This window comes from Siniperca chuatsi, linkage group LG22 (assembly GCF_020085105.1).
Source record: "Siniperca chuatsi isolate FFG_IHB_CAS linkage group LG22, ASM2008510v1, whole genome shotgun sequence".
NCBI classification, from domain to species: domain Eukaryota; kingdom Metazoa; phylum Chordata; class Actinopteri; order Centrarchiformes; family Sinipercidae; genus Siniperca; species Siniperca chuatsi.
Genome location: NC_058063.1, coordinates 6,139,353 through 6,166,916, shown reverse-complemented (window position 1 = coordinate 6,166,916; position 27,564 = coordinate 6,139,353). Strand labels below are relative to the sequence as shown.

At 41.4% G+C, this 27,564-nt stretch overlaps 1 protein-coding gene across 5 annotated transcripts in view; it reads left to right on the top strand.

Moving 5' to 3' along the window:
• The first annotated feature begins 491 nt into the window (after nt 1-491).
• Nucleotides 492-27,564, top strand: part of dock11 (dedicator of cytokinesis 11) — a 66,379-nt gene continuing 39,306 nt past the window's right edge. For 3 of the 5 annotated variants that reach the window (XR_006376414.1, XR_006376415.1, XM_044183120.1), the window contains exons 1-18: nt 492-822; nt 7,305-7,421; nt 9,013-9,102; nt 9,966-10,048; nt 10,724-10,790; nt 12,520-12,615; nt 13,235-13,369; nt 14,211-14,394; nt 15,347-15,426; nt 17,054-17,137; nt 17,405-17,545; nt 19,405-19,683; nt 23,244-23,366; nt 23,506-23,588; nt 24,209-24,331; nt 24,588-24,664; nt 25,519-25,703; nt 25,888-25,953. Coding sequence is in view for 3 of the 5 variants with exons in the window: in XM_044183120.1 (XP_044039055.1) it covers nt 718-822; nt 7,305-7,421; nt 9,013-9,102; nt 9,966-10,048; nt 10,724-10,790; nt 12,520-12,615; nt 13,235-13,369; nt 14,211-14,394; nt 15,347-15,426; nt 17,054-17,137; nt 17,405-17,545; nt 19,405-19,683; nt 23,244-23,366; nt 23,506-23,588; nt 24,209-24,331; nt 24,588-24,664; nt 25,519-25,703; nt 25,888-25,953 (2,118 nt within the window). In the remaining 2 variants the exon portion in view is untranslated. The remainder of the gene's footprint in view (nt 823-7,304; nt 7,422-9,012; nt 9,103-9,965; nt 10,049-10,723; nt 10,791-12,519; nt 12,616-13,234; nt 13,370-14,210; nt 14,395-15,346; nt 15,427-17,053; nt 17,138-17,404; nt 17,546-19,404; nt 19,684-23,243; nt 23,367-23,505; nt 23,589-24,208; nt 24,332-24,587; nt 24,665-25,518; nt 25,704-25,887; nt 25,954-27,564) is intronic. The other 2 variants (XM_044183119.1, XM_044183117.1) reach the window with 1 other exon arrangement.

Genomic DNA, 27,564 nt, shown 5'->3' with positions numbered 1-27,564 from the left:
TTCACAAGGCACAGCAGTTGAGGTGTGACCCTAATAACGTTCCTACATTTTATTCCAGGTTTTTTGTCACTGGCATATTACTCATTATCACAACTGGCAGAAATTATAGTTGTCTAAGGTCCCCATACTTTATTCATGCAGTATTTAAGGAAACGTATCATTAAAAGCTATGTTACTCAGAAATAAACATATTGTGTAAAAACTACAAGCAAATTCATTGTCACCAAAAGAGGTACATTTGCCTTTCTGTTCAATATAAACTATGTTAAAACACTTTAGGATTGAATTTACTTGCCTTTAGTCTTAAGCACATCATGGAACAAAGTGCCTAACAATCCCAGCGACGTATTAAAGTTAAACAAATCTACAACCATACTAAATTAACTTGAGTTTAATATTTCGATATTCGTACAAATTGTGGTTGACGCTTGTCTTCTCTAAATTGACGATCTTTGGTTAAATCTGCTCCGCTGAGGAAGAACGGAAGTAGGAAAGAGTGAAGCATCTCGCCTCGTTAAACCCTCTCTGGTCTCCTCTCATCATCATCAGCAGCAGCAGCAGCAGCAGCCCGCCTCGCGACGCGTACCGCCGGCTGATTCACCTCCAACACAACCCACATCTGGCTGTCACACAGCAGTGCTGCCGCTCTCTCCGGTACCGCGGCATGCTCATATTCACACCGGGACACACGAAGTGGATTTTAACCCGAGGGGCACTATGTCAGAGGTGCGAAAATTCACAAAGAGGTTAAGCAAACCCGGGACGGCCGCGGAAGTCAGGCAGAGCGTGTCGGAGGCTGTGAGGACAACCGTGGACCTTGTGGTGAGCAGAGCTTAAATGCCGTCTGTGGACCGTTTGCGGTCATTTTAGCTAACACAGGGATAATGCAACTAACTGGTTAGCCCGCTAACTCCCCTCCCCTCTGTCCTCCTTGTGGAGTATAGCTTTTTCAATTCCTGTTTTCTACCTCGCTACTGTTGTTTTGGGGCTTAATAACCCCGCATTCTTCAGACTGTTCTTTTTTTTTAATTTCTTTTCTTCCCGTTTTCATTCACTGCGCTTGTCCCACCAGCCCTAACGTCAACATATAGCTGCTGGTATGTCTCTGAATGCGCTGAAACAATTTTACAGCGTTCTTGGCAGCGCTGCATTCTGTGTTGAAAGACAGGTCATTATGGAGCGATTATATGCCGTGAATTCAGCTCCCATATGTTAGTTTGGTTTCCTAAATTGCCGGCATTACAAACTAGTATGACATTGTCCAGGGGAACGCATGGTTTTTCAGTCTTGTGCGGCTCCTTTTGTGTGCTGGCGGATGGGGAGCAGTGCCAGTTGGACAGCTGCAGCATGGCTTCCCTGTCCTTGCCTTGGAGGAGTATGTGTGCCTCTTTATTTCTGCTGGAAATGGCCACACTGTGCAAAAGAAGGCAGTTCATGCATGTCCTTATAATTGATGTGTATTGCTAATGATGGGTATGTATTTTTTTTTCTCTCCTTATGAATGAATAGCAGTGTTGCTGGCTGACAGTGGCTTGGAACAGACTGCAGTAATGAGGGATTAAGCGCAGTGGCTTGAGATGAATAGCATTGAGGATCCTGCTGGTACAGCATGTGTGTGTGTTTGTATGCTTGCCCATGTGTGTGTGTGTGTGTGTGTGTGAACTTATTTTCATGTCAGCATGTCAAAGGCGTGACATTTGTCTTGAAACGTCTGTGCAGATTGCCGCTTTGTTTTCTTTTTGTTATAACAACACCATCTGGTAACTCGTCCACTTTCTCATTATGTGACAAAGACAAACTGCACCTTCAAACACAGCAGTCATACATTCGTTAGCTGTTTTTGAGAGTGGAGCTGCATGAGTTTGTGTAAGACATAAACTCTTGTTCCCTTGGGATTAGGCTTTAGTCTTATGATGATCATCTTGAGGAGTGTGACGCAAAGAGGTTACCAGCATAATAATCATGTGATAAGGTTTTGATTTCCGCAACAGAGGTGGGAGTGTGTCTGTTTATAGCTATGTGTGATATGTGTTTCCTGTAGTGTCCCCCTCCTGTTTTAGAGTAGCAGGTTTTGGCTGCTCATTTTATGGAGCAAATGGCTTGGTAACTGAGAAGAAACGTTGTTTTGTGGAGGTCGCATGACCCGCGTTCCTCTCACATGGGGATTCCCTTAGGCCTGCTGTGGCCATGCCTCCTCTGTGACTGTGTTTGTGTGTTCCATTCTGAACTTTTTTCATCTCTGTAATGTCAGTGAACAAACAGGTTTTGCATGTTTCCAAGCAGACAGAAAATGGAAGTATATTTTTTTCTAAATGATTCAGACAACCCTTGGGCATTCAGTATCGATTCCATTCATTTCTTTATTATTACTTCATCGCTGGTCTTACTGGAGTTCATAGAAAGTCCTGTTGAAAAATCATCAAGTCCACGTCTGTGTCTAGTGGTCTTTTACGTAAAAATGTTCGGGATACAGTGGTCAGCCTGATAATTGGTAGAAACCATATAGGCCTTTAACTAATGGAGTATGTGATTGTAAAAAGAATAAAAAAATCTATGAAACCCGTGATGTAAAGATGACTACTGTCATGTGGGTTACTACTTCCACAGTGTCTCTCTGGTGCTTTCAGCAAAGACTTGATTCTAGTTCAATCATAGTTAAGGGTTGCCACAGCTTCTCAGGTCGTCAGATGGCCAGCAGGTACACATAAGGAATAGGCCGTCGATAATTTCACTTTACACAATCTGTCTACAGTAGCTGTTCTAGAGCTGCAGTGGTTAATTGATGAATCAATTAGACGCAAGCCCAGACTGTAAATCGCCGAGCAGCTCTAACCCCGGAGAAGGACAAGGCCCCTTAAATCAAAACTCCTCTCCCAGTCTTGTGTTTCCTTGGATCAGACCCCACGGTCAGAATCATACAATTATTTCCAATCCTTTTTTGTTACACTGTGCGTGCGTGCGTGTGTGTTTGTGTGCATGTGTGCTAAATATGAGTATACACGAGTGTGTCTCTTAACTGTAAAACGAAAGAAGTCAAGGAACATGATGGTGCACATACAACCTGTACTGCCGGCTGCTGTTACGCTGCAGCGCATGTCCATACAGGGCCGACTTGTTGCTTTCAAAAGTGCCTTTAAACACAGAATTGCTGATGACAGCTCATGACACCAGCTCTTTGAGGTCAGCTATCGTAGACATAAGATATTTCACGAACTCTAAACGCACTAGGGGGAAGGATGACTAAGTCATCGTTTAAAGATGCAGAGTGATAGGAGGGTTAGCTGAAACACAACATGTCCCGATTATCCAGAATCCGGGTTTTAGGGGTTTGGGGGTAATTTGACCCACAGGCCCAATGTGGCTCAGACTCATACAGCCATCAATCATAAGAGCTTTGTAGATATTCCCTCCTCCATCCATGGATCATTCTGTTCGGGCTACATTAACTCCGCACAGGTGTAAGCTTCATTTTTATCTGCTCAGATAGATAGATATTTATTATTAGCCTGTCTCCATCTGTTGTTACAGTGCAGCTTTATCTCATCTCTCTCTTTTCACATACTTTTCCTTCTCTCCTTATTTTCATTGTGTGTGTGTGTGTCTCTTCCTGTGTGTATGTGTGTGTGTGACTGAAAATCTCCACCGGCTTCGATCAACAGAAAATGAATGGGCAACTATTTTGATAATCGATTCAGTGTTATCTTTCAAGCAAAAAAAGCCAAAACTTGCTCGTTGCATCTTTTCAAATGTGTGGATTAGATGCATTTCTTTGTCTCATATGATAGTAAACTGAACATCTTGTGGTTTTGGATTGTTAGTCGATCAAGACACTCGATTACGCCTTCTTGGGCGGTGGGGAAATTATAACAGGAATTCTTCACAATTGTCAGATATTTTATAGATCAAACTATTAATCAATTAATCGAGAAAATTATCAGCAGATTAATCAATAATGAAAACAGCTGTTAGTTGCAGCCCTCAGTGGTTTGCAAAGTGGTCATAGCAAATGTGGGGAAAAAGGTGACATTTTTCACACCTTATTTTGACATCACCTGTGCTTTTCCTTCTATGACAAGTTAAAATAGCCGCTGTGTAAAAGGCCCACGAATCAGATTAATTTGGGAACGGCAAAGAAACAAGAGTGCGCTGATGCTCTGATAAAGGAAATGACAAAAAAAGTTTGGGAACCGCTCTAAAAGAATGCACTGTTGACATCTAGCGTGTAGAGGACACAGAAACATCGGCCTCCATATGATTGTACACGCAACTATGCGTGTCAGCATACAGTCAGACATATTTAATCCACAGAGGGTGACATTCTTACTAAGTCTTCCGCAGAGCCACGCAAGCCTCACTGCTGCATCACTGTGCAGTGCAACCATATATCTCTATATTTGGTCTTTTTTTTTTTTTTTTAGGTGTCGTTTTTAGATAAACTGAAGGATTGAATGCTATATGGGGAGCTTATAATTATGTAAAAAAAATGCATTGTCACAAAGCTTGAATACATTTTTTGGAATAGACAGGAAGTAATGCAAGGATAAAAGAGGCTAGCTAGGCTCCTTTCCTTCCCTCGAGCGGGCCGCTGTGTGTCTGTGCTGCTCATATAGACACAGATTGGATCACTTAGTGGGGTCAGCTGTGGGTCAGTGGAGCTGCTTCATACTGTATGCGACTCGCATGTGCATCCACTGTGTACAAGTGTAAGCTTCCCTAGCCAATGTGATTAAAATCCACCTGGTCGTGTTGGAGTTGTGAGTGCCTTACATCTGCTGGACTGTAATGGGACACAGACATCTGAAAATGCAGCCTTGCTAACATCATCATCATCCTCATCCTCATCCTCATCATAGTCACACACACACTGGGAGTCATGCTAGTGATTGGTGGCCAGGTTGAAAGCTCAGAGGAGAGAGTGTGAGACTTAATGGGAGATGGCGACATGAATAAGATAGGAAAGTGTCTTGATTGCTTGCATCACACAGTTACACCCAAGTGCTGGGCCAAGTCCTTTAGTGTTATAGCATCTCTCTCTGTCTCTTTGTTTCTCAATCAGTGAGACTGTGGCTTCACAGCTGACTGCCTGTGATTCTTCAGCTTCTTTCTTCCTCTATGAAAGCAGAACGCTCTCTCTCTCTCTGTCTTGTCTCTTTGCTTGCTTCCCCTCCCTCTCTCTCTCTCTCTCTCTCTCTCTCCCTCTGTCTCTCTGTAACATGATCAGCGTTGCAGTCCAGCCGCTGTGTGCTGCCGAAACGGTTGCCTCTGACTTGCAGCGCTGCGGTTCAGCTTGTTGCACATGACAGGAAGCAGAGCTACCGCTTTGGGTGCAGGGGCGGCACAGTCATGTTTAATGCTTTCAACAGACTTGTAGGTGTTGTGCTCAGGTTGCTGGTTGTCCACCGAGTAGCCGTTCTTTATTTAAAAAGATAAGTGATTCTACATAACACAGAGAAAATGGAAAATACTAGGCTAAATTTCTCAAGTATCATTAGGGTTAGGAAATTTTTATTTAGAGTAGTGCTGAACGCAGGGTTCATGTGGACAACCGAGAAAGTTGGGGTCTAGTGGAAAAATCTGCGGAGAACATGTATGTGTAACTAGCGTATTTCACAGGCCAAATTATTGGTTAGAGAACATGGAAAGGGAGAACTTTCTTTCCTTTATTGGCTTGTGCACAGATACCAGGATATTCAAGAAGGATTAACCCCATAAACCTCACTGAACTCATTCTGTGTAGCCAAACATAGTTCAAACCCATAGAGCTTAATTTGAAATTCTAGTGGAGATCCTAAATGCCCTAAGATACCAAACATGTCAGGCCTAAATTTGAGGAAGTGATAAAATGATGTACAATACAACTTGCATCTTTCTGTTTGATGGAATGATGCAGCCATAAAAACATGGAGTCATGGGTCTGAATATTCTACTCAGTGTAAACATCATATAGCTTCAGTGAGGAATGGGGTAATTTATTAAGTATGTCATGTGAGATAACAAAAACTGTTTAAACTTTGTCAGAAAGTAGGAACAAAGGAAACACACAGGAAAAAAGGGGAAAACGACATGTTAAATGGTTCACTGGGCACCATAAAGCTCAAAAAGACCTCAACCTATATAAGAGCTTGTATCCAGAATGATTGAATAACTGCACATGTAAACATGCTCAGTGATAGTTTTAAAAGGAAGGCAGTAGATGGGAGGGGAGGCCAAGCAGAAGGAAAAAAGCAGTAGTCAAACTACTGCATAACTTTATTGCTGCCATTCTCCCTCTGCCCACTCCAACACTGGTACAACAGGAAAATAAAGCTCTGCATCGCAGCTGCACGACTCTTAAATGGATATATGACAGAGTACAAGGTGGAAAATGACTCAACCTTACTCTCCCAGCTGTAGGGCATAGTCGGGAATTTTAGAGTCCTTCGCCCCACTGTGCTAAGCAGCATGTCGGCTGCCCTGCATGCATTGCCTACAGACTAGGTGGCAGTGGTTCAGTAATGTGGCACAGAAGCTGATCAAATCCATACAGTCTGATTTCTGATTCGCTCAGCCTAAGCTTATTGGCTAAGCTATTCTTCACCATCTTCACTGCTTAGCTTGAGTTTAAAACGGCACTTTCTTGGATTTAATTCTGAATCTTTCCAAGTGGTTTAGGTTTCTACTCGTAATAACATCGTGACCTAGTTGTGGAAGGCTGGAAGGTTTTAGCCTGTAGGCCTCTTTAAGACATAATGGGGAGGCTGATTTCATATCATTTACTTCTCCATGAAACTCACAACAGGAAGTTATGAAGTTTAGCTACAACTGCCATGTGGCATGTGATATATTTCTTGTATTTTGTTTCATTATTATATGCTTCTGTCAAGCGCATGAGCTTTATTTGACCGCACATAATTATCAAGTCAAATATCAGAATTTGTCCATTTCACTGCTGCTTTGTCTCACCTTTCTTGCCCTTTCTGTCTTTGCCTATTCATTTGTTGTCAGTTGTTTCCTTTTCGTCATCTTTTGCCTTTTTGTTCTTTTTCCACCCGCAATTATCTGAGCAACTGTTTCCCTGCCACGTGACAGTCCTATGAACTTTGTGGTTGTCTCTCTGATCTCTTGTGGCTCGTCTTTTGCATGGTTGGTGAAAAGTGGTGGGTGAGTGGGAGTGGGCCCTTGTTAACTGCCTTCACATAGCAAGGGCATGTGGAGCTTGCCAGAGCCACAGTAAAGACAAAGTTATCAGAACATGAGATCAAAAAGAAATAGTTTGTTTATTTGAAGCTATATGTATTTGTGTTCTGTCAATCTTCCCCTCTCAGGAGCAGCCAAAGATCATTGAACCACTGGACTATGAGGCTGTGGTGTTTCAGAGAAAGGCCCAGATCCACAGTGACCCCCACCGAGACCTGCTGCTCTGCCCTGTCGACGATGTCTCGGTGAGTCCCCTCATCCTTTCCCGTTGTGTCCTCTGGGACCGGCTCTCAACCAGATCATCTTCCTTCTCAGGATGAAGCCATAACCCAGGGAGCTTTGCAGTTTACCCAGCAGTCTGCTGTCTCCTAACAGTGTATAGGTAGTTCAGGTTCTGAGACTCAGAGTTTCAAAAGTTATCACTTATTAGGAACTTCAGTTGAAGTTGTAATTGGTTGACTGGCCCATCAGATTGAAAAATATTTAGATACCTTTGTCATTTAAGATGTATGGTAGATACAGGAATGCAGGAATTCTGAGGACAATGATATATCAGCCATATATATATATTTTTTTTTTACGTAGACGTAGAATATACACAAACATTTTTTATCTTACAAGCATCACTTAAATTTGTTGAAAAAAAAAAGAGTTACTTATAGGATTGATATATTTGCTGATAATAACAATGATATATCAGCCCAGCCAATTTTATCGATTGGGCTCTACTGTTTAGGGCAAGAGCAGCCCCAAGGCATGTAACAGAAACATTTGACCTCACATATTTAAGGCCCAACATGAACATCCCTTAAGGGTTTAAGCCTTAAAGATTTAGTGGCATCTAACGAGGTTGCAGATTGCAACCAACTAAATACCCCTCGCCTCGCCCTCCCCTTCAAAGCATGTAGGAGAAACTACGGTGGCCACGAAAAACACCAAAAACCCACAAACCAGTGTTTAGTTTGTGCGTTCTGGGCTACTATAGAAACATGGCGGTGCAACATGGCGGACTCCGTGGAAGAGGACCCACTTCCTCTGTAGATATAAAGGGCCTATTCTAAGGTGATGAAAACACAACAATTCTTATTTTCAGGTGATTATACACTAATGAAAACATACTTATGAATATTATATTCCATTTCTGCCATATTCTGCCAATAGATCCCCCTAAATCGTACACACTGGCTAAACCGTTGGCTCATTTACAACCTGTCTGATTGTCTGGAACTTAAAAAACGTATTTGCACTATGAATCAATGCTGGATCCAAATTCTTCTGCTTGCATGTATCTCCTGCATCACTAGATCCATCTGCAGTCTGTGATTTGAAGGTCAAATACAAAATCTTACTCTCAACACACCTGTGCTGAACGCTCCACAGTAAACAGCCAAATCAGCAGCTTTTTTCTTGTAAAACTGTCTGAGTCAAACGGGAACAAAGACCTTTCTAAAGAATCATTAATCACTGTTCATCCCCAAAACACCGGGCTCAATAATTTACGGGTCAGTCCAAGAGGCCTGACCAGTTAAATACAATCCATCCAGGTACCTCTGCTCTGTATTTATTGGTGCTGCTTCAAACACATGTGGTTTTGTTTAGACGCACATCTCGCTCCATGTCTAGTTTTTTTCTGTTTACACTCATCTGTTTCTGTGTATCTGGGCGACTGGGCCTTCTGGTTTCTCTCATTCACTTTCTCTTTGCCTGTTGTTTGTGGCGTCCTGCTGTGCCACTGTTTGATGAGAAGATAAAGAACTGTCATTACCAACATTGCATGTATACATGTTTGGTTTTGCTCTTGTGTATCTCACTGTGTGTGTGCGTGCGTGCATGCAGGAGTCCCAGATCTCCCGGCAGAGGAGGACTGTTGTTCCCTCGGTGCCTCAGAACGCTGAGCGGGAGGCCAGGAGTCTGTTTGCCAAAGAGGTACTATAACCCAGCTGTCCCATGTGTATGACTTGGCCCCACTTGGTGTCTAACAGCACATTTGTAGCAATGATGTCTGGTCCTTTTATTAAAATAAAAGAAGAGGTGTTGAAGTGAAAAAAAGCTGACATAAATTCTTCTCAGTAATATGACTTTTACGTCCTTAATTAGAATCTGCTCAATAAAAAGTAGACATTAAATGCAGTAAGTAAAACTCTAAATTCAACTCTTAACAAACATAACTGATTTCTTGATGACTTCACACCAGCGTTCATGGCATTCAGCCTAAAGTAGTCACTTGAAGCTCATAAAGAAACACAGAATGCACAGGCCAGTAGTAAACACATGCTGCACTGATGATATATTGTATTAGCAATGAAAAACAGACTCTTCTGGCATGATGTGGATATAGTCTGCTGCTCTGCCAGGCTCTAAATCTGTGTTCCTCAGCCAGCTCTCATGACTGTGCTATAGCATGGAAACAACTGTCATAGGGATTGTTAAAACAGGTCCAGGCTTAGTCAGCATCTATTGAACAAAGATCCTTTCAGCTGACTTATTTGAGAATTTCTGCTTGCAGTTTCACACTGAATAAAAAGTAATATGTACAATGAAAACCATCTTGAGTGATACCAAATAGAAACCACAGCAGGGCTACTTTGCAGACTTATTTTGAGTTCATAACTGAATGATTTCGAGCTGGAATTTTTCTTCCCCAAAAAAAGCGAACACTCTGTCCTCAACCATGAGTCAGAGGAAGAACTGCATGCTTGGTTTGGTCACTTTGCTGGTATAGCATGTTTGTTATATTTGAGTGTGTCTGCTGCCCCTAATCCAGCTCTCTGTGTTGACCTGTTTGGCAGTGCATCAAGATGTACAACACCGACTGGCATGTAATCAACTACAAATATGAGGCTTACACTGGCGACTTCCGCATGTTGCCAAGGTAAGGATGATAAGGAAAAAACACTTTGATGGATATGCAGTTTGGAAATGTGGAAAATTCTGAGGATAGGGCTCAGAGTTTGTGGAAAACAACATCATAGTTCTTTACTGCCAAATATGTAATATGTACAAGAGATTTACTCTGCTCATGTGGGTCTGCTGGATGACGACATGCAACAAATCACTGTTCTTGTAAATTACTTCAGCTCTGATGCTTCAGCAGAGTAGAGGAAATACTGCGTACAAATTGAAATAACTGCACAGTTCAGCCAGATTTTCCTCTGCAACACAGCAGGTGCAGCCCAGATGTTTTGAATTCATACTTAAATTGTGATAAAGCTTCCTGAGGAAATATTTTTTAATCACTGCAACCTGCACTTGAATACTACATTGGAGTGAAAGAGACATATAATGTGTACATACACATTCTCCAAATTCCCTCAAAAGGAAAAAAAAAATGCAATAACAGACAAGGTGGCACTCGATTTACTGACCAATACAAGACATACATAGCAAAGGAGACAGTGCAAGATGTGAAGATCAGGCAGTGATTTGTTGCATGCTTCAGAAAGAGTAAAGACGTAGAGAGATAGCAGACCTCACCACAGGGAAAGTACAATAGGGAGGGGGCTGATTTATTGAAGACTGCTGACCCTCTCTCACTGTCTTTTCAAAGCAAAGGCCTGAAGACAGACAAGCTGCCAGCTCACGTGTTTGAGATCGATGAAGACGCCAAAGACGAGGTGAGTAGAGGGGCCTGTTAGATCAGAGACATTGATCACTGCAGTAAGGATGAGTGGTCTGCTATTGACTCAGTGGGCCCTTTTTATGGGCAGATTGCACAATGCATATATGCGCAGCTTTTAGTGATGTGCTATAAACCCTGCTCGGAAATTGAAATGATCCCTTTAATCTTTTTGAATCACGGAGATAAGACACAAATTTGGCACACTCAACATGCCTGAATATCCTGAAAATATAAGCAAACAGAGCAGCCATGCCCGGAGCGGACATGCATTGAACTGGTAATTGTGCTAGAAGATTCCCTGTGACTTATGGTCTGTCAGTCCTTTAGTCCACCCGGCAGTGGGACCCCTCTGAGACTGAGTGCGGAGCAGTGAAACCAGCAGCCTTATACGTTCTATAAATAGCCCTCATTGATCCTCCTCCCCCCTACCCTTGGGCCGGATACAGATAAACTTAGACAGAGAAAGGGTTTAATTGAAGAAACATAAATGCTGCCAGGATGGGGAAGGGAGGGAGGAGATGGCTCTGTTACTTCTATCAATTACTATTACGAAATGGCCCATGCTACTATTACTTTACCTCTGCATTATCATTTCTGCCTGTGATGGCGGGTCTCAGCACTCTAGTAGCAAGAATATTTAAAAACAAAAAACGAAAATGCACATAATACACTTATGATAAGGCAAATGATCATTCTGTCTTTATATTTGCTTGTATAAATGTTTGCTTTTCTATGTCCTTTATATAACCTTTTATATCCATCCACAGGGCCATACAATATATCAATAATAATGCAGTCAGACACATTAGGCATTAGGTGACAATGTTAAGTACACTACCACTGTTGATGTGAGGTAGGGTGTGGCGAGGTGTGTATGCATGGTGGTTGGCTGCTGTAAATTTATGTATGTCTGAGGGAAATATGGACTTGAGCAAGCTGTGGGAGGAGAACAGCCAGCCAATTGGATTACAGGACAAAGCCGGAGAGAAAGTGAGAGGCATGATGCTCAGAGGACGACATCCCACTTCAGTGTGATTAAGCTCATCTCAATTGTGCACACACATAAACAGACACACACACACACTTCTACACACCTCAATCGTTTACACTCACTGTCATGATATGTGTGTCATGGTCCAGGCTTACATTAAGTTAATTAGGCCTCCTTGTACTGTGCATTCCTCCGTGGCCGGATGCATTACTCCCAAGAGAGTGTGTGTGTGTGTGTGTGTGTCTATGCGTATGAGAGTGCTCACTAAGAGACCATTTGGTTGTGATGAATATTTTTCATCACATTTTTCTGTGGTGCTGATGAACCGTCCCATGATAGTTATTATGAGATGGAAAGGCTGCACTGGCAGGACTGGGGCTGAATCATGATGATGCCTTCATGAGAAACTAAAGAAATTCTCCTGATAAATTGGTTTGGCTGGACAGTGTTGTGATTAGAATTGATGGCATTTTTCACTGACTGAACTTTGTTTGAACTGTGATCGGTGAACATTTCTCGCAACCAGCTACTTGTCAGAAAAAAATTAATAATGTTTCATGCAGATATGGCCCTAAATATTACAAACAATGTCAATAACATTAAGCTGTTGAGACTGTATACTGTCTACAAGTACAGTGAATATTGTGATGATTAATACGTAAGAACCATTAACCTAAATTAACCTGCATTATAGAGTCTGTCTTGATTGATTTCCTGTGTTTGTGTCTTTCAGGACTCCGCATCGCTCTGCTCCCAGAGGGGAGGCATCATGAAGCAGGGCTGGCTTCAGAAAGCTAACATCAACAGCAGCCTGTCTGTCTCCATGAGGGTGAGTCACCACCAGACCTCCTGTCTGCTTGTCATACAACATAACAGCAACAAATGAAACAACAACAGAAAAACATAGGGTTCACAACAGAACTAGGGAGACATGGCAGCTCTTCATTCTTTACGAGTACATCATTGTCTGCAGCTACACAAACATCAGCATTTACATCTGTAAACTATAATAACAGAAATCTACTACAGCACAAATTCTTTATAAAGGGGACGCCACAGTAGCTCACCTGGTAGAGCATGTGCCCCATGTACCAAGGCTGAGTCCTTACTGCAGCGGCTCGGGTTGCTGCATGTCATCCCCCCTCTCTCCTGCCTTTCCTATCTACGTATCCTCAACTGCTCTATCAAAATAAGCCCCCCCCTCCAACTACTCATATAAATATAAAAACAAGGAAATAGGCATGAACATAAATGATAAAAGGTCAAAAACACCTAGTAAAAGAACAATATATAAAATTTTCTGTAGCATAGAAACAGCAGAGAAACTTAGGCAATAACAGATGTGTTTCGAAGCCACATTTCATACTGCATTTCTGTTATGAGTCGTTTATAATCTGTTACATATGAATCTCCCTGACTTGCTCTCATTTCATTGCTGTGAATTGCAGGTGTTCAAAAGGAGGTACTTCTACTTGTCTCAGCTCCCAGACGGCTCCTACATCCTCAACTCCTACAAGGATGAGAAGAACTGCAAGGAAACCAAAGGATCCATCTACCTGGACTCCTGCATAGACGTTGTTCAGGTATACAGAGCTGGAAAATATCAAAGAAACATCAAATGCACAGTTGAGAATACTGCAATAACAGTAGTAGCAGCAACTTTTTTTCAGGTTGACCAACTCTTAAGCTTTCAATATACCATGCTGTTTGTTTAATTGAACTCCTTTTGGTGTATCGTGCCTTGTGTTCACTTTGAATTGGAATTGAATTTTTGGCACAAGCTCTCACCCTTGTGAAAGTCAGTGTGTTTCCTAGTCTTGCCACGCTCCAGGGGCTTTTAGCCGCTTTGATTGGATAGATTTACTGCATTCCATTGACTTGGGCAGAAAAGCTAGCAGATTATAAGGGGCTGCTGATGTTGGCTTATGGCACAGGCTGGTACCTTATTCGAGTCTGCACTGACCGGAGAGGCTGCCAAGAACCTTTCAGTTTGATGAAGACATTCAGAAGATGAATGGGAAGAGGAGGAGACTCATTCCAGCTAGTGGGTGTTTTGCTAGTGTTTTGCATCGGAAAGACAGCAACTTTTACGTTACTTTCATAGAAAAATTATCCAGTGTTAGGACAAACAACAATCTTTATTGAGGACTTTGTCTGCTTGAATCCATCCGAAACACTGTGCAAGCAAAAACCTCATTATAAAGTTACTTGTCACAAAATGTTTTGGTCAGAAAAATACATATACATATACTAAATTCTATTATCCGCAAGGGGAAATCCTGTTGTGTTGTCCCAAACTATAACACTCTTCATATTACCAAAATATAGGGTGATCTTTTATCCATTGTTAGTGTCTGGTTTGGGGAAGAAGGTAAAACAAAAAGTAAAAATATATAAAATACAATAATTCTTCCTCCCCCTCAGAGCCCTAAGATGCGGCGTAATGGCTTTGAGCTGAAGATGCAAGACCGCTACAGCCACTTCCTGGCTGCAGATAGCGAAGCAGAGATGGAGGAGTGGGTGGCCACGCTGAAACAGGCTCTGCAGAGCAGCACAGAGGCCAGCCAGGACAGGAGGAATGGTGCAGAGACACTGGACTGTGCCCTGGGTGAGTTATTATGTACCTACATCTGAAATACATATGCCCAGATCATCTTGTAGTCAATTCATTATTTACAGTCTTATTGAAAAGTTGCTGTACAGTCATGGTCCATTCAGCTATGATAATAACAATAATAATAGCATGTTTGAACATAACCTCTGAGCCTGTTTTAGTGGTTGCCAGGGTTACAGTAATCCCTCCAAAACGTCCCTGAATTTAAGTCTGAGCCCTGTGTTATGACATTTTAATGGCTCCCATAAGTAGGCTTAACACTGTACCTATAGTTGCTGGCAGTAGAGAGAAAGAAGTGATATGCTTGCACATCAGCCATAAATTCTTCTAAAAGATGTTTAGCGGTGCAGGTACAAGTGAATCAAAGCTCAGGAATCTGAACACTCTTTTCAGCTGTTATATTTGTTAGTTTTGCTCTTTAGTTTCACTCCCAAATTCTCTCAAGTGTGTGTTTCTTTAGGGGGCAGTTATGGTGAATTGTTGAACTCGTTGCTTGTCCTAAGTTGTGGAAGAACGGCAGTAGTTTTATGCAGTTTGCGTATGTCTTGCCAGCATCTGTGGGCCCTTTTTTCGTATATAATAATATACTCTCTGCAGAATGCTCTAGTGAAACCCAATGGCCTAGCTTGGTCACAAATCTCCAAGATGCTGATGAACGACTGGGAGCCCATCCAAAAAGATGGAGAGTTCACTCAGTCCGCCACCTGGGAGTCAGCAGAATAGTGAATGGCCTCTTTTTAATTTGGCCAGTAAACTGAAAGATATTAGTTTGTCCATCTGGGAAACACAATTTGCAGACAGCCACATAGGAAGCCATTAGGAAAAACATTGAGTGAGCAGAGCTTTATTGGACCTGATTTGCAATAGCATGATTTGTTGTCAGACTGGGTCTCTGTGCACTTTGATGACCTTTTATTAATGTGTTATCACTGTCCTGTTCAATCAGATGACGACACTGCCAGCCAAGGTAAAGGTGAGAGCCTGCTGGAGAGCCTGGGGAGGAGCTTACACCCAGAACTTATGAAGGTATGGTAAATGATTAATTCAGACCGATTGGCTGTTAGTGATATAGACACACAGAAACATTTAAGGTTTTACATTTCAAATGTATAATCTTTTGTATATGACATGGTACAGTAGTTGTCTACATCCCTTGTGGACAGGTTTATTTATGTAATCGTTGTATTTGTATCGTTTATTTGTAGGATTCCTTGTCACAGTTAGTGTAGATGATAGTAATGAAATTAAATTTAAAGAAAAAAAAGCTGTCTCCTTATAACTGAAGAGTTTAATGACAGTAAGAGAAGACATATCTTATCTCAAAAATGAGTCTGAGCTTTTGCGCAAGACCACATTTATAATCTCTTGTTTATAAATGTTTACAGGATGGAGAGCAGCTCTTTGGTCGGACTCTCTTTGTTTTAGTCAGTTTTCTACGCCTGAGAACAGCAGTGTTTATTCCACAGAGACTGTGCTGTTTTAATATGTCTATAAACCCAGAGCTACACACAGACAACAAAGCCCTCTGTGCTGCTGTTTCACTCTGTTTGCTCTGGGCCACTCCAGCACAGCTTTTCGCTCTCCACGCAAAAGATCATTTGGGTTTGTCTGCAGGCTGGTCACAGTGAGAGGAGAAACAAGGGGAGGGGAAGTGGGGAAGGAGTTGGATTAGGGCTCTTACCGTGACCTGAGGCTTTGATTTATTTGTCTCCATTAGATTCTCTTCTCTTCTGTCTGGGTCTGTTGACTGCTTGTCTTCATCTCTGTCCTACTCAGTGTTTTCTCTGCTAGTAAACCAACACAAAAACAGACACAAAGAGGCACCTTGGCTGTGTAGGCAAACTATTGTGTGAGATGCTACTTTTGTTTTCAATCCAGTTTCTATTGTCCTGTTTCTCTAAAACTACCCAAGTTTGAACTGTCTTACAGTCACACATGTATATATGTTTTTTTTCAACGGATGAGAAAAATGTCAAATAATGATAAGAAACTATATGGCTCTATATTTCTACAATAGACCAGGGGTTTTCAAAGGCCTCCCCTCAGACAAAGCTTGGAAAAAGGTGCCCCCTCACCCCCCTTAGTTTACTTGCTTAGTTTCGCTGAAGTCCTGGATGCCTAAGGGATCATGATTATGTTATTTGACACAGACACTCCACAATTGAACCAACATAGCCTAATATTGCTGTTTGACATAACTTCAGACTACACCAAATACATAAAAAAGGTCTGTCCTAAGGCATTTATTAGTTTCTGACTCTTGGAAAATGGGAAAAACTGTAAAATTCCCCCAAACTACTGTATCTCTGAACTATCCCTTGAACCAAATCACACACATTTCGGCTATTCTATGTGATCTCCTTTTGATAACTAACATAATATTTTTTCACTTCCATTCACTGAGCCTCCCCTGAAACTGTTTGGAGGCCCCCCTGGGGAGGCCCGCCTCCCACTTTGAAAACCTCTGCAATAGATCTTAAAATGGGTTGAATAAAGAAGCAAAAATCAGCCTATTTCAAACAAAAAGGTATCATACAGTTAAAATTACAAGAATACAAGGTAAAACTGACTGACTGACTAAATATATTCCAAATGAATAAATACCTAATACATTTTTATGTCACTTGTTTTCTTCCACTCTGTGTTTCTGCAGTATGCCAGGGAGACAGACCAGCTCAATAAGATCAACAGGAATGAAGGCAGACAAAAGCTTTTCTCTCTGGATCCTGAGACACAGGTATAGAAGGTGCTTCTTATAACGCCTAGTTGTCCTATGATTTATTTATTTCACTATTGATTCAGACTATTTGATCTCTCCTCCCCTCTCCACTGTTTCCTTCTACTTTATCCTCTTCCTTCTTTCTCTGCATGCATCTCCTCGCTTATCCTCTCTCCTCTCCACTGGATCAATCTTTCTCTTCTTGTTGTTTTATCTCATGCCTTCATGCCTCCTGCTTCCTTCTTCCCTTCTTTCCTCCTCTCCTCTCTCCTGTCCAATATCCAGAGGCTGGACTTCTCAGGCATCGAGCCAGATGTGAAGCCATTTGAGGAGCGCTTTGGCCGTCGTATCATGGTTAGCTGCCACGACCTGACCTTCAGTCTCCAGGGCTGCGTTAGTGAAAAGGGTGACGGCGTCCTCACTAATGTATGTGATCACCTTACTTCCATGGCAAAGATTCATTTTATATTCTGCTTAAGACTCTAACCCCACCTCTACTACTACTAAAACTTTTCATAGTCAAATAGATTACCATAAAACCTTAAACTCATAAAATACAACATAAAACATAAGAATACAATATAAGAAGAAAGAGTAAAAAATAATATTATTGCAAAAGTAAATACTTTTCATAAAAATTATAAAGTGAATTAAAAATGTAATAAAAATCAATTTTATGTAGCTCATCCCAGAGATTAAACCCAGTGACCTTTAATCTTAAAACTAGATTTTGGAACTTCCTGCCTGAGATCTGAGGTGGCATGCTACTGAAAATACCTCTCTGCTGATTTTGTCTGTATGCACTTAGGCATATCTAATCACAACACACAGTTTTCCTTCTCATACCACACAACTTCCACCATCCTCACCCACTGCAGTGCTGTCCCAGATATTATACCTTCATAATTCATGATGGCCTGTCTGGAAGCAATGGAAGTAACCAGGCCAAAAGAGGATAACACACACTAGATATTGTTGTAACACTGATGAAATCAGTTTCAAGCAAAGTATCAAGCAATTCCACACACGGATGTTGCTACATTGTGTTAATTTTTTTTTAATCTAAGCTAGAAACACCTGAGCTTTAAACTTTGTTGCTCCAAATAAACAAGGACTTAAGGTCATGCAAGAAGTCAGAAGTCTGAAAAATGTGGAAACGTCTTCAATGTGTTCATCATGAATCATATAATGTGCTCCTGGTAGCATGAGACAGCAGTTTAGAGCATGTGTGAGCTCCGCCTTTGTCAGAGTGGATTGCTGTAGTCACAAAACATTGAGTTAGACCTCTTCCTCCTGCTCGCTGTTGCATTAGTGGGGAGGGTAGGAGAACTGAATTGACTCATATTTGTGGTTTGGAAGCATCACGCTCTCTCTTTCCCTGCCCTTCTTCCTTCCCTCCTCTGCTTCCACAGTCTCTGATGTTTAATGTTTATAGGATGGAGTGAGGCTTGTCCATTATGCAGGAACCATCCATCCTGGTATAAGTGCACTTAAAAATGTGTAGGCAGCGCTACTGTAGAGCCAACATTTGCTTCCAAACTAGGGAATTTTACGAATTGAATTAACTAATTAATATTTGTTTTTGGAGTTGTATAGTGTTTATATAATATTTTATTCTTACATATTTAGGCTCAATTTACTATATGACAAAAATGTCTAAAAATGGAAAAGGCTACAATTTAAATTGTTGCAGACTGAATAGGATGGCAGATTCAAACTCAACTTAATTGAAATTCATACTAATGGTAAGGTTTTAGGTGTTTGCCAGCTTCTTAATGCAGGCTGAGGCAGGTTTTATACGATACAATGACCTTTTGAGGTGTCATATTGGAGGTGGGAAACACAGAATTTGTATGCATGTCTATTGTTTTGGTTTTCTGTCACATATTACATACACATTTGTATATGTAAAAAAAATCCCATACTAAAACAAGTTAATGCATCCAAACATTAGGTGCTTTTAGCACTATGTCTAACTAACTTAAAACTGCCTTTGTTGTGCTAACCTTGAAAGAACAATGTAAGAACCAGTGATTATAGGGTTAACATTATCAATCTCAATACCCCAGGAAATATGCAGTGAGCATTTAAACCAAACCAATGTATAGTCCTAAAATTTCTGAAAAAATAGTTAGGTTGTTGGGGAGAATTCTTTAAGGAGGGATTAAGCTAAATAAAGCTAGTGTGAAATGTGATATACAGTAAATTAAACCAGGGATATAATAAACCTTGGTTTTTGTATTCAAGTGTGAAAAGCCCTTAACCATCTCTCTGCTGAACCCCAGGTGGAACCTTTCTTCATCAGCCTCGCTCTCTTTGACGTCTCCAAGAACTGTAAAATCTCTGCCGACTTCCATGTTGACCTCAACCCGCCCTGCGTCAGGGACATGCTGACCGACGCCTCGGGCCAGCTCTCTCCTTCATCAGACTCAGAGGGTGGAGGAGGAGGAGTCCGGGAGGGAGGAAGGGGAGGTGGAGTCATGGTGAATGGAGACTCAGGGAAAGGGAACGGCCTGCCTGTTCTTCAGAGGGTGTCGGAGGCTCTGCTGCGCCTCCCTACACAGGTAGAAACTTGACTGTTTTTAGAAAGCTGTTTGATTGAGGAAATGACTTTACCTGACTCACAGTGAACAGCCAGTCAGAAGTGGGTGTGAAAACTGAAGCACTGTTGTATCATTCACACAGATCAAGGTGTGAATAACAGTGTTCCATTCTTTTTGTGAAACATATTTTGATATTTTCTGGGGGGAAAAACAGAATCTAATTGACTAACTAATTATTTATATGCATGATACTAGTAGAAATTTTAAGTTAACTTGTTTGTCAATGTTTTAAAACTAACAAAATACTGCATTGACTGCAGAAGATACAAATATACCAAGAGTAAAACTGGTAGCAAATTTTAAGGGATAAAGGCAGAGTTGATCAAAACAAGATTATAAAAGGGATGTAAAGATTATTGTAATTTTGCTAATGTAAACTTGTAAGACAAGTGATTTAAACGCCTTTAGTCGAGAGTCTTTAGTCGAGCTTATACGTTTTCTCTAGTTTGCTGTGTTATATTTCTGGCATTGGTTTGTTTAGGTTTATGCTATTCAGTTACAAACTAAAATCCCATGGACTCTGGTGCTGTAGCTTAGACAGGGTTTTGGCAGCCCTGTAATCACGTCAGGTTAGCGGTTTTGCTGAAGTGAAAGTGATTCTTAATTTGTTTGAGCTGCTCTTTCTCTGGTTTTCATAGCAATTAGGCCACATGAAGAACCATCTGAAAATGAATTCAGACTGTGGTTTGCTCTTCCTCAATGTCAATAACTTTGTCTTTGTAGCTATTAATATTATTGTTTTCGGGTTGTTTCTTGTAGTTGGTTGAGACTGTGCAGCTTAAGGTACTTAATAGCATAAAAAATTGACAAAACAGTTACAGGTGAAGATATTCAAAAGAGAAACAATTAATCTAAAGCAAACAGTGTAAAAGCATATTAAACTTGTACCTCTGTGTCCATCAAAAGACACCAATAAAGTGACTACTTGAAACGCAGGAAAGAACCTCTATGTAGTTCAAAGGGTTATATTTACAGGAAACCCCTCTGTGTGATGTGTCCTCAGAAGACCTTTCAGTACCTAAGCCTTCTGAAATGCAAATTAGAACATAAATACAAAGCGTAACGCAAATGAAGTAATTAAGTAAAAGTAGTCTAATAACTACAGTTTTCAAAAACACACTAAGGATTTAAAATTGAATCCTCACCATCACCAGTGGAACATTATTCACACCCTACATTTTCCAAGAGTCGTCAGGTTGTGGTTGGATGCTGTCCTCAGTCCTGCCTTGGTCTGAAAATGGCCTTACACAGCACAGTGAGGTGACAGACTGCTGAATTGTCATTTATTTCTGTTACACCACTCAGTATTCCCATGCTGACTGCAGCTGGCTTGGGTGGGACAAGCTGCTCTCCTGTTACGTCAGAGGACTCTACTGACATTGTGATGACTGAGTAATGGAGCTCTTTATCTAAAAACACGACCATAGTGTTTTTCACATTGATTTCTCCCTTTTTAATCAAAGTGCTGTGGCTTTCAATTTTCATGCCATTGTAGTATTTCCAGATGGTGAGTGTGTCTCCAGACAATGCTTGTTCCATGTCCAGCCTTTAAAAACTTTTAAAAGGATCCACATGAGATCTCAGTTTAGCTCATTCAGCTAGCATTTGCAAGTGATTTAAGAATCCCTTTGGTTTGCCAGTTTTCGGTTTTGAAAGTCAGCTCATTGCTTGATGATTTAAGCTTTATGTCTTGTCACTTCTCTTTGCTGTATTTTAAGTCGAGAGTTTATGTAATAATGCCCATGTGTGAGTGTTACTCTTGGCTCAGGCCTTGTGCAAACTCCTGCAGGTGCTGTGAGATCAGCACACACACACAGAGTATGTTCCTCACCTCTGGCTGCTTGGCCCATTAATCTGATTATGTCACTCAGCAAAACTGATGTCTGTTATAAATTAGCAGCAGTTAGGTTATAAAACGTACTCAGTTACTCACTTTCCATTTCCATGACAAGAGACATGACTGGGTTATCACGGGAACAGATTGAAAACAGAAATAACTTAAAGGTGCGAAGATGAATAGGAGAGAGTCAGACTCACAAGTACTCAGAACAGAAACACTATTTCTAATAGAGAAAGCAGCAACTAGTAACAGGCCAGACTGGTATACACAGTTCAAAAGCTGCGGACATAAAATAAAAGAACCGTTGCAAGCTGCCGTATGTCTAATTTATGGACTTAATGTTACCTTCTCCCAACTGGCATCTATGAAAGTTCTACACCAGCAGAACACACACGCACACGCACACACACACACACACACACACACACACACACACATACAAACAGAGCAGGCTCTACCTCTGTGATTAGTGTGCTGTTATAGCTTGGCAGACCACAGTTTAATTTAGGTGCACTGGGTGTGGTCCAAGGACAGAGCCTCCACTTCTCATATCTCTCCACTGCATCAGCAGTTCTCGGGAAGCCACAGCCTCTGATCCAGTTCATTACATAATTTGCAAATCTAATGCATTTATCTAAGTGCGAATATTAAGGAGTTTCTGCATTTTCTGCCAGCTGCAAGCCAGCAGTAGTACAGTGGTTTATGTTTGCAAAAAGGAGCTGTGACACTGTTTGCGAGCTATTCTTGGAAGTAATGGCAAAATGTTGAAATGTTTTCCCCACGTTGTGCAAAATGTATGGCAATGGGTTATGAGCAACAAATCATAATGTCAAAGATTGAAACCCGAAGCAGCTGTGTGTGGTTATGTTAAAACTGTGAAGATCAGTGAATATGGCTGATGGGAGAGGATGGGCAGGGTTATGGCTTAGAGCGTAACCAGGGAGTGTGTCCGTCTGACTGGCAGCATGCTAGTCTCTTCTAAGATGTGTATTATTAATGTGCAGTTTGTGATGTCTACATCTATTTTGATTTAAAGCTGCATTAGCCTCTTAGATAGTGCAACTGCTCCCCAGTTTCATACTTAGGCTGAAACTTTTATGATTTCCAAAATTACTTCCTGCTGCTTCTGTCTTGATTTTTGTTTCTGTTCCCAGAAACCTCCATGGAGGTTCTTAATTTGTATGTATGTATATTAATATGAGCAGCATAGTTTTTGTCTGAATGTAATTTCTGTCCCCTTGAGATTTTTTGTGTCAACTGATACTACAAGCTTAAAGACAGCCCCATCTCACCAGACCAAAAATAGATGTGAGCCCCATGTGGTTTTCCTGTATAACTTCAGCTAACAGCAACCACTTGCCCTGCACTTGCCTTGTAGAGAAGCAGTGGATGAATTTAAGAGTAAAAAGACATTTCAAGTTTGAATTGCTGATGATTGCCTATTTATTTGAGTACCCAGCAACAGTTTGGATTAAGCAGTTTCTCTTCAGATCTATGTATCCATCAAGTGATCCTCTCTCCTTTTCATATTCCCAATGGAAAAATCCCAGAAGGAAGGTTGTCGGGAAAGACACTCACAGTCTGCTAATACACATTACAACCACTGATCTTGTTGTATACTATATCATCAAGTCCCTACTCTAATTAGCCTCCTCACTCCATTTGTCCCTCTCTCCTCCAGGGTATCTTTTCAGTGACCAACCCCCATGCAGATATCTTCCTGGTGGCCCGCGTAGAGAAGGTGTTACAGAACGGCATCACACACTGTGCCGAGCCTTACATCAAGACCTCTGACATCAACAAGGTCTACTGCCTTCACTTTCCACCTCATTCACCTTAAATACATACACAAAGCAGCAGTGAGCTTTCAACATTCTGTCTTTGCCTTTTCTCTTCCGTATTGATTTTGTGTTTTCTGTTTGTCTTCTCCCATGTCTCCGCAGACTGCTCAGAAGGTGCTCAAAGCTGCCAAGCAGACATGCCAACGCTTGGGCCAGTACAGGATGCCATTTGCCTGGGCTGCCAAGTAAGACAGGAATAATCCATGAGTCAAAATATTACCCAGTAATGAATCTGTTGTTGCAAATATGAATGCATAAAAGATATCATCGGAACTACAGTGATTGTGTGTTGGGCTCTGAACACTACCAAACCACAGGTGACCTACACTCAACACTGTGCCCGAACGCATCCTGTGTAGACACAGACGGAGGAGTGAAGCCGCTGCTGCGGCTCTGCTAACGTGCTGCTTTTGCTACACGGGCTGTATAGACACAATGTTAGAATCAGCTCTGTAGCCTGATAGTGACACTGAATTGCCATTTTGTTTCACTTCATTATTCTATTGAATTGTTGAAAAAATCTGAGATGTGGGCAGTTCATGGCTTCTCATTGACAACCAGTGTAGTTGTGATGTTATACATATTAACAATAACAGCAGTATACAACAGTAAATTTAATACAGTGAATATTTATATATTGACAGTCTAACTGCCAATTTAAACTGGATAGGACTACATTACACTAGCATTAGATTTTCATTCCAACATTTTCGGGTTGACATATTAATTTAACCCTGATCGAAAATGTGAATGTTTGGCTGTTTGCATGAGGCAGGTGCTGTAGCCGTGTGTAATGTGTTTCCAGGCAGGTGTTCAAAGACGCTCAGGGCAGCCTGGACATGGATGGGAAGTTTTCTCCTCTCTACCGCCAGGACAGCAGCAAAATCTCCACTGACGACATCATCAAGCTGCTGGCCGACATCAGGAAGTGAGTCATCACCACTCTGCTATTTTAGCGAGTGCTTAGTTACTGTAGCTCAAAACACTCATGCCCTTGGACATTTATACCTTTTTTAAGTCTGTGTTTCAAATGGTATTGCATAGGTGACAACTTTGGTGCTAACTCAGGATTTACCTGATGGAGGTCATCCCATCGATAAATAGCACTTTGTAAATTTAGAAAGGTCCTTTGTTCAGACTTGATTGCAGCTTGTTCTTATTTTGGATCTCTTTTTCCTCATCAGACCTGAGAAGAGCAAGCTTCAGACCATCCCTGGACAGCTGAATGTCACCATCGAGTGTGTCCCACCTGACTTGTCAAGTATGTTCTCATTTCTAAACACTTCCCTTATCCTAACATTTGTCTTTCTGTAACAGTGAAGTTGAGTGCCAGCCTTGAAAACACACTAACCAATGCACAATGTAGACATGAAGGAGCTGTCATGCATACTTACTTTTCACTGAAAAAAAGTATAGTTAAATTGGAAACCACAAATGTTGCTGTGCATTCATTCATTATAACCTGCTCTACTGAGTTATGTGAGGCTGCTGTTACATAAGAAAGAACCCTGCCTTCCAGTTCCACCATTTTCACAATAAGCTGCTGCTGATCTTATCTAGAGAAAAACAAATTTAGAATAAGCATGAATTTCTTGATCACCAAGATTACGATCAAACAATAGTAACAAGTGCCAAACCTGTGGTTCCCTCACCACACATGTAGCAAAATATTCCTATTCCTAGAATGCAAACGATACAATAGAGAAGTACATGGAAAGAAGTAAGAGACATGAAGCTGATGGTAGAGAAAGCACCTCAAATTATTTTGAAGAGATTACAACTGAAGACAGTCAGTCGGTTTTGGGGTCACAAAGTAAAAAAGGATAAAGGGAAGGAAAGGAGGAAGCATTTTGGGTGATGGAGGGAAAAAGCATGAAGTGGTACATGTTTTTAAAATAATTGTAAATAAGATGAAGAATGAAGAATTACGCTTTCTGTACAGCTCAAAACCATGTACATTTGATTTACGAGATCTCAGCTGTTTTGTCATTAATATCAGTGTGTGAGTATGCACTGACAAGCAGTTTGGTTATGAGCTGACTCTGGCACGGCACAAGAAACTGCAAATACAGCAGTGGAGGTTTGGGTCCCTAACTCGTGCACTCTGTCCCCCAGATACGGTGACTTCCTCTTACATTCCCGTCAAGCCCTTTGAGGACGGCTGTGAGCGGGTGTCGGTGGAGATCGAGGAGTTTCTCCCTGAGGAGGCCAAATACAACTACCCCTTCACCACCTACAAGAACCAGCTCTACATCTCCCCCCTGCAGCTCAAATACGACAACCAGAAGACCTTCACCAAGGTGTGTGACCCAGATTAAAGCAGGATAAAAAGTCAAGAGTGGTGTTGGTGTGAATGATAGATGAAAATCTTTCAACAAGGATGACATATCACTGATTTGACTTTGTGGATCACACTCACTCGCACTGATTATTTGCTCTACTGTGTGCATCGATTGACTGACTGTAATGTTTCCTCCACGCCAGGCTAGAAACATTGCAGTCTACATCCAGTTCCGAGATTCAGATGAAGAAGGTGCAACCTCTTTAAAGGTGAGTTGTATGAACTGTATGTATTGTAATATATAAGATATTGTATTTGTTAATGGTACACACGTTTGACTTTGTTATGTAGGACTGTATTCACAGGTCAGTTGCTTGAAGGTGTATCTAATTAGTGCATAGAATTAGTGCTGATTGGATACAGTATGACAGAGCTTTAGGGACTAATCTGAGATTTTGAGAATAAAGTTGAAATACTTTGAGAAAAGTAGAAATATTACACCTTATTATCAATTTTTTTAGGATGTTGAAATTAAATGGAACCATTTACATGATGTATAAGTCAATAACCGAACATGATTTGAAGTAGCATTTGGAGCACAGTGACGACTGTTGCAAGGAAAAATAGTACCTGCAATACAACATTTATGACTTCATTATCATGACAGCATGATTTTCTTCTCATTAAAACTTGTGGAATGTTGTAAGGGAGATTTGATCAATAGCAGAGGCCTCAAACATGATAAAATTTTCTTTTTGTTGCTTTTCACAAAGTAGAAGTCAGAGTGCAGCTGAGGGGCCAGAAAAGGAGGAAGGAAAAGCTTACAGAAGCTGGTTATTATAGCTGGCAAGAGAAGATAATGAATGGTCACTCTTTTTCTCTCTTCTCTTCCTCTCTATTTCTCTCTGGCCACACGTGTCAAATATTTGTGGGTGGAACAAAGCACCGTGGATAGTTTTTCTTTTCACTTTTCCAGACGGAGCGTGGAAAACACAAATTCTTTGACTTCAACCGTCAGAACATTTACACTTGACGCTCTTGATTAAGACAGGCCAGACAGACAGATCAGCATGCAGTCATGCGTATTATATCACAGATACTGTAGATCACTCACACACACAGACACATAAAGTCTGGTCTCAAACAATGCATGAAGTACAGTGAGGCAGAAAGTTGTTTACAAACAATGATCCGGAGCCAGCAGCACACCTCTCAGGAGATTTTGATCAGAGCTGCGGAAGCTCAGGGAGGTTCTGGGTTTTACATAAGACACAGATCTGACTGAGAGGACATTCTTTTGAAGCTTTTGGGAACAGGAATGTAAAAGTTGAAGATGGGATTTCCCAGAGGTTGTGAATTGAAAATACATTGATTTATGCTACCAGTCAGACCTGCATGCATGAGCTCAAGTCTGATTTATTTGTGGGCTCACCTGAAATTGTCCTTTTAATGCCTGAAAAATTAGCTCTACAGTGCAGCCAGTAGAAGAAATTAGTTTTTTATCAGTGTGGTACAGTACATGTATGAACAGGACAGCCTCTCTGACAGATAAGATCCGAGGCAGCTCCTCTAGCCACACCTCGACCCTTATCCTGAGTGAGTAATCAGGACTCCCATCAGCCACCTAAAGCTGCTGCTGTAAGGGCCCCTGAATGTGTTGTTTTTTCCATGGTGGTATGCAAGCCATGCACCACTGTGCACCGCCCGCAGTTCTACTGTACCTTGTGATCTGCTACAACAGATCTTTGATGAAATCTGTTGAATCCCCGCCTGCCTCGTCCTCCATCTCTAGCTTCTTCCCAGACTGAGCTGAGAATTTGAATCACGTCCTCTCTCTCAACCGCTCCCATCCTCCAGGCTCCTCTAGTGCTCCTGCACAG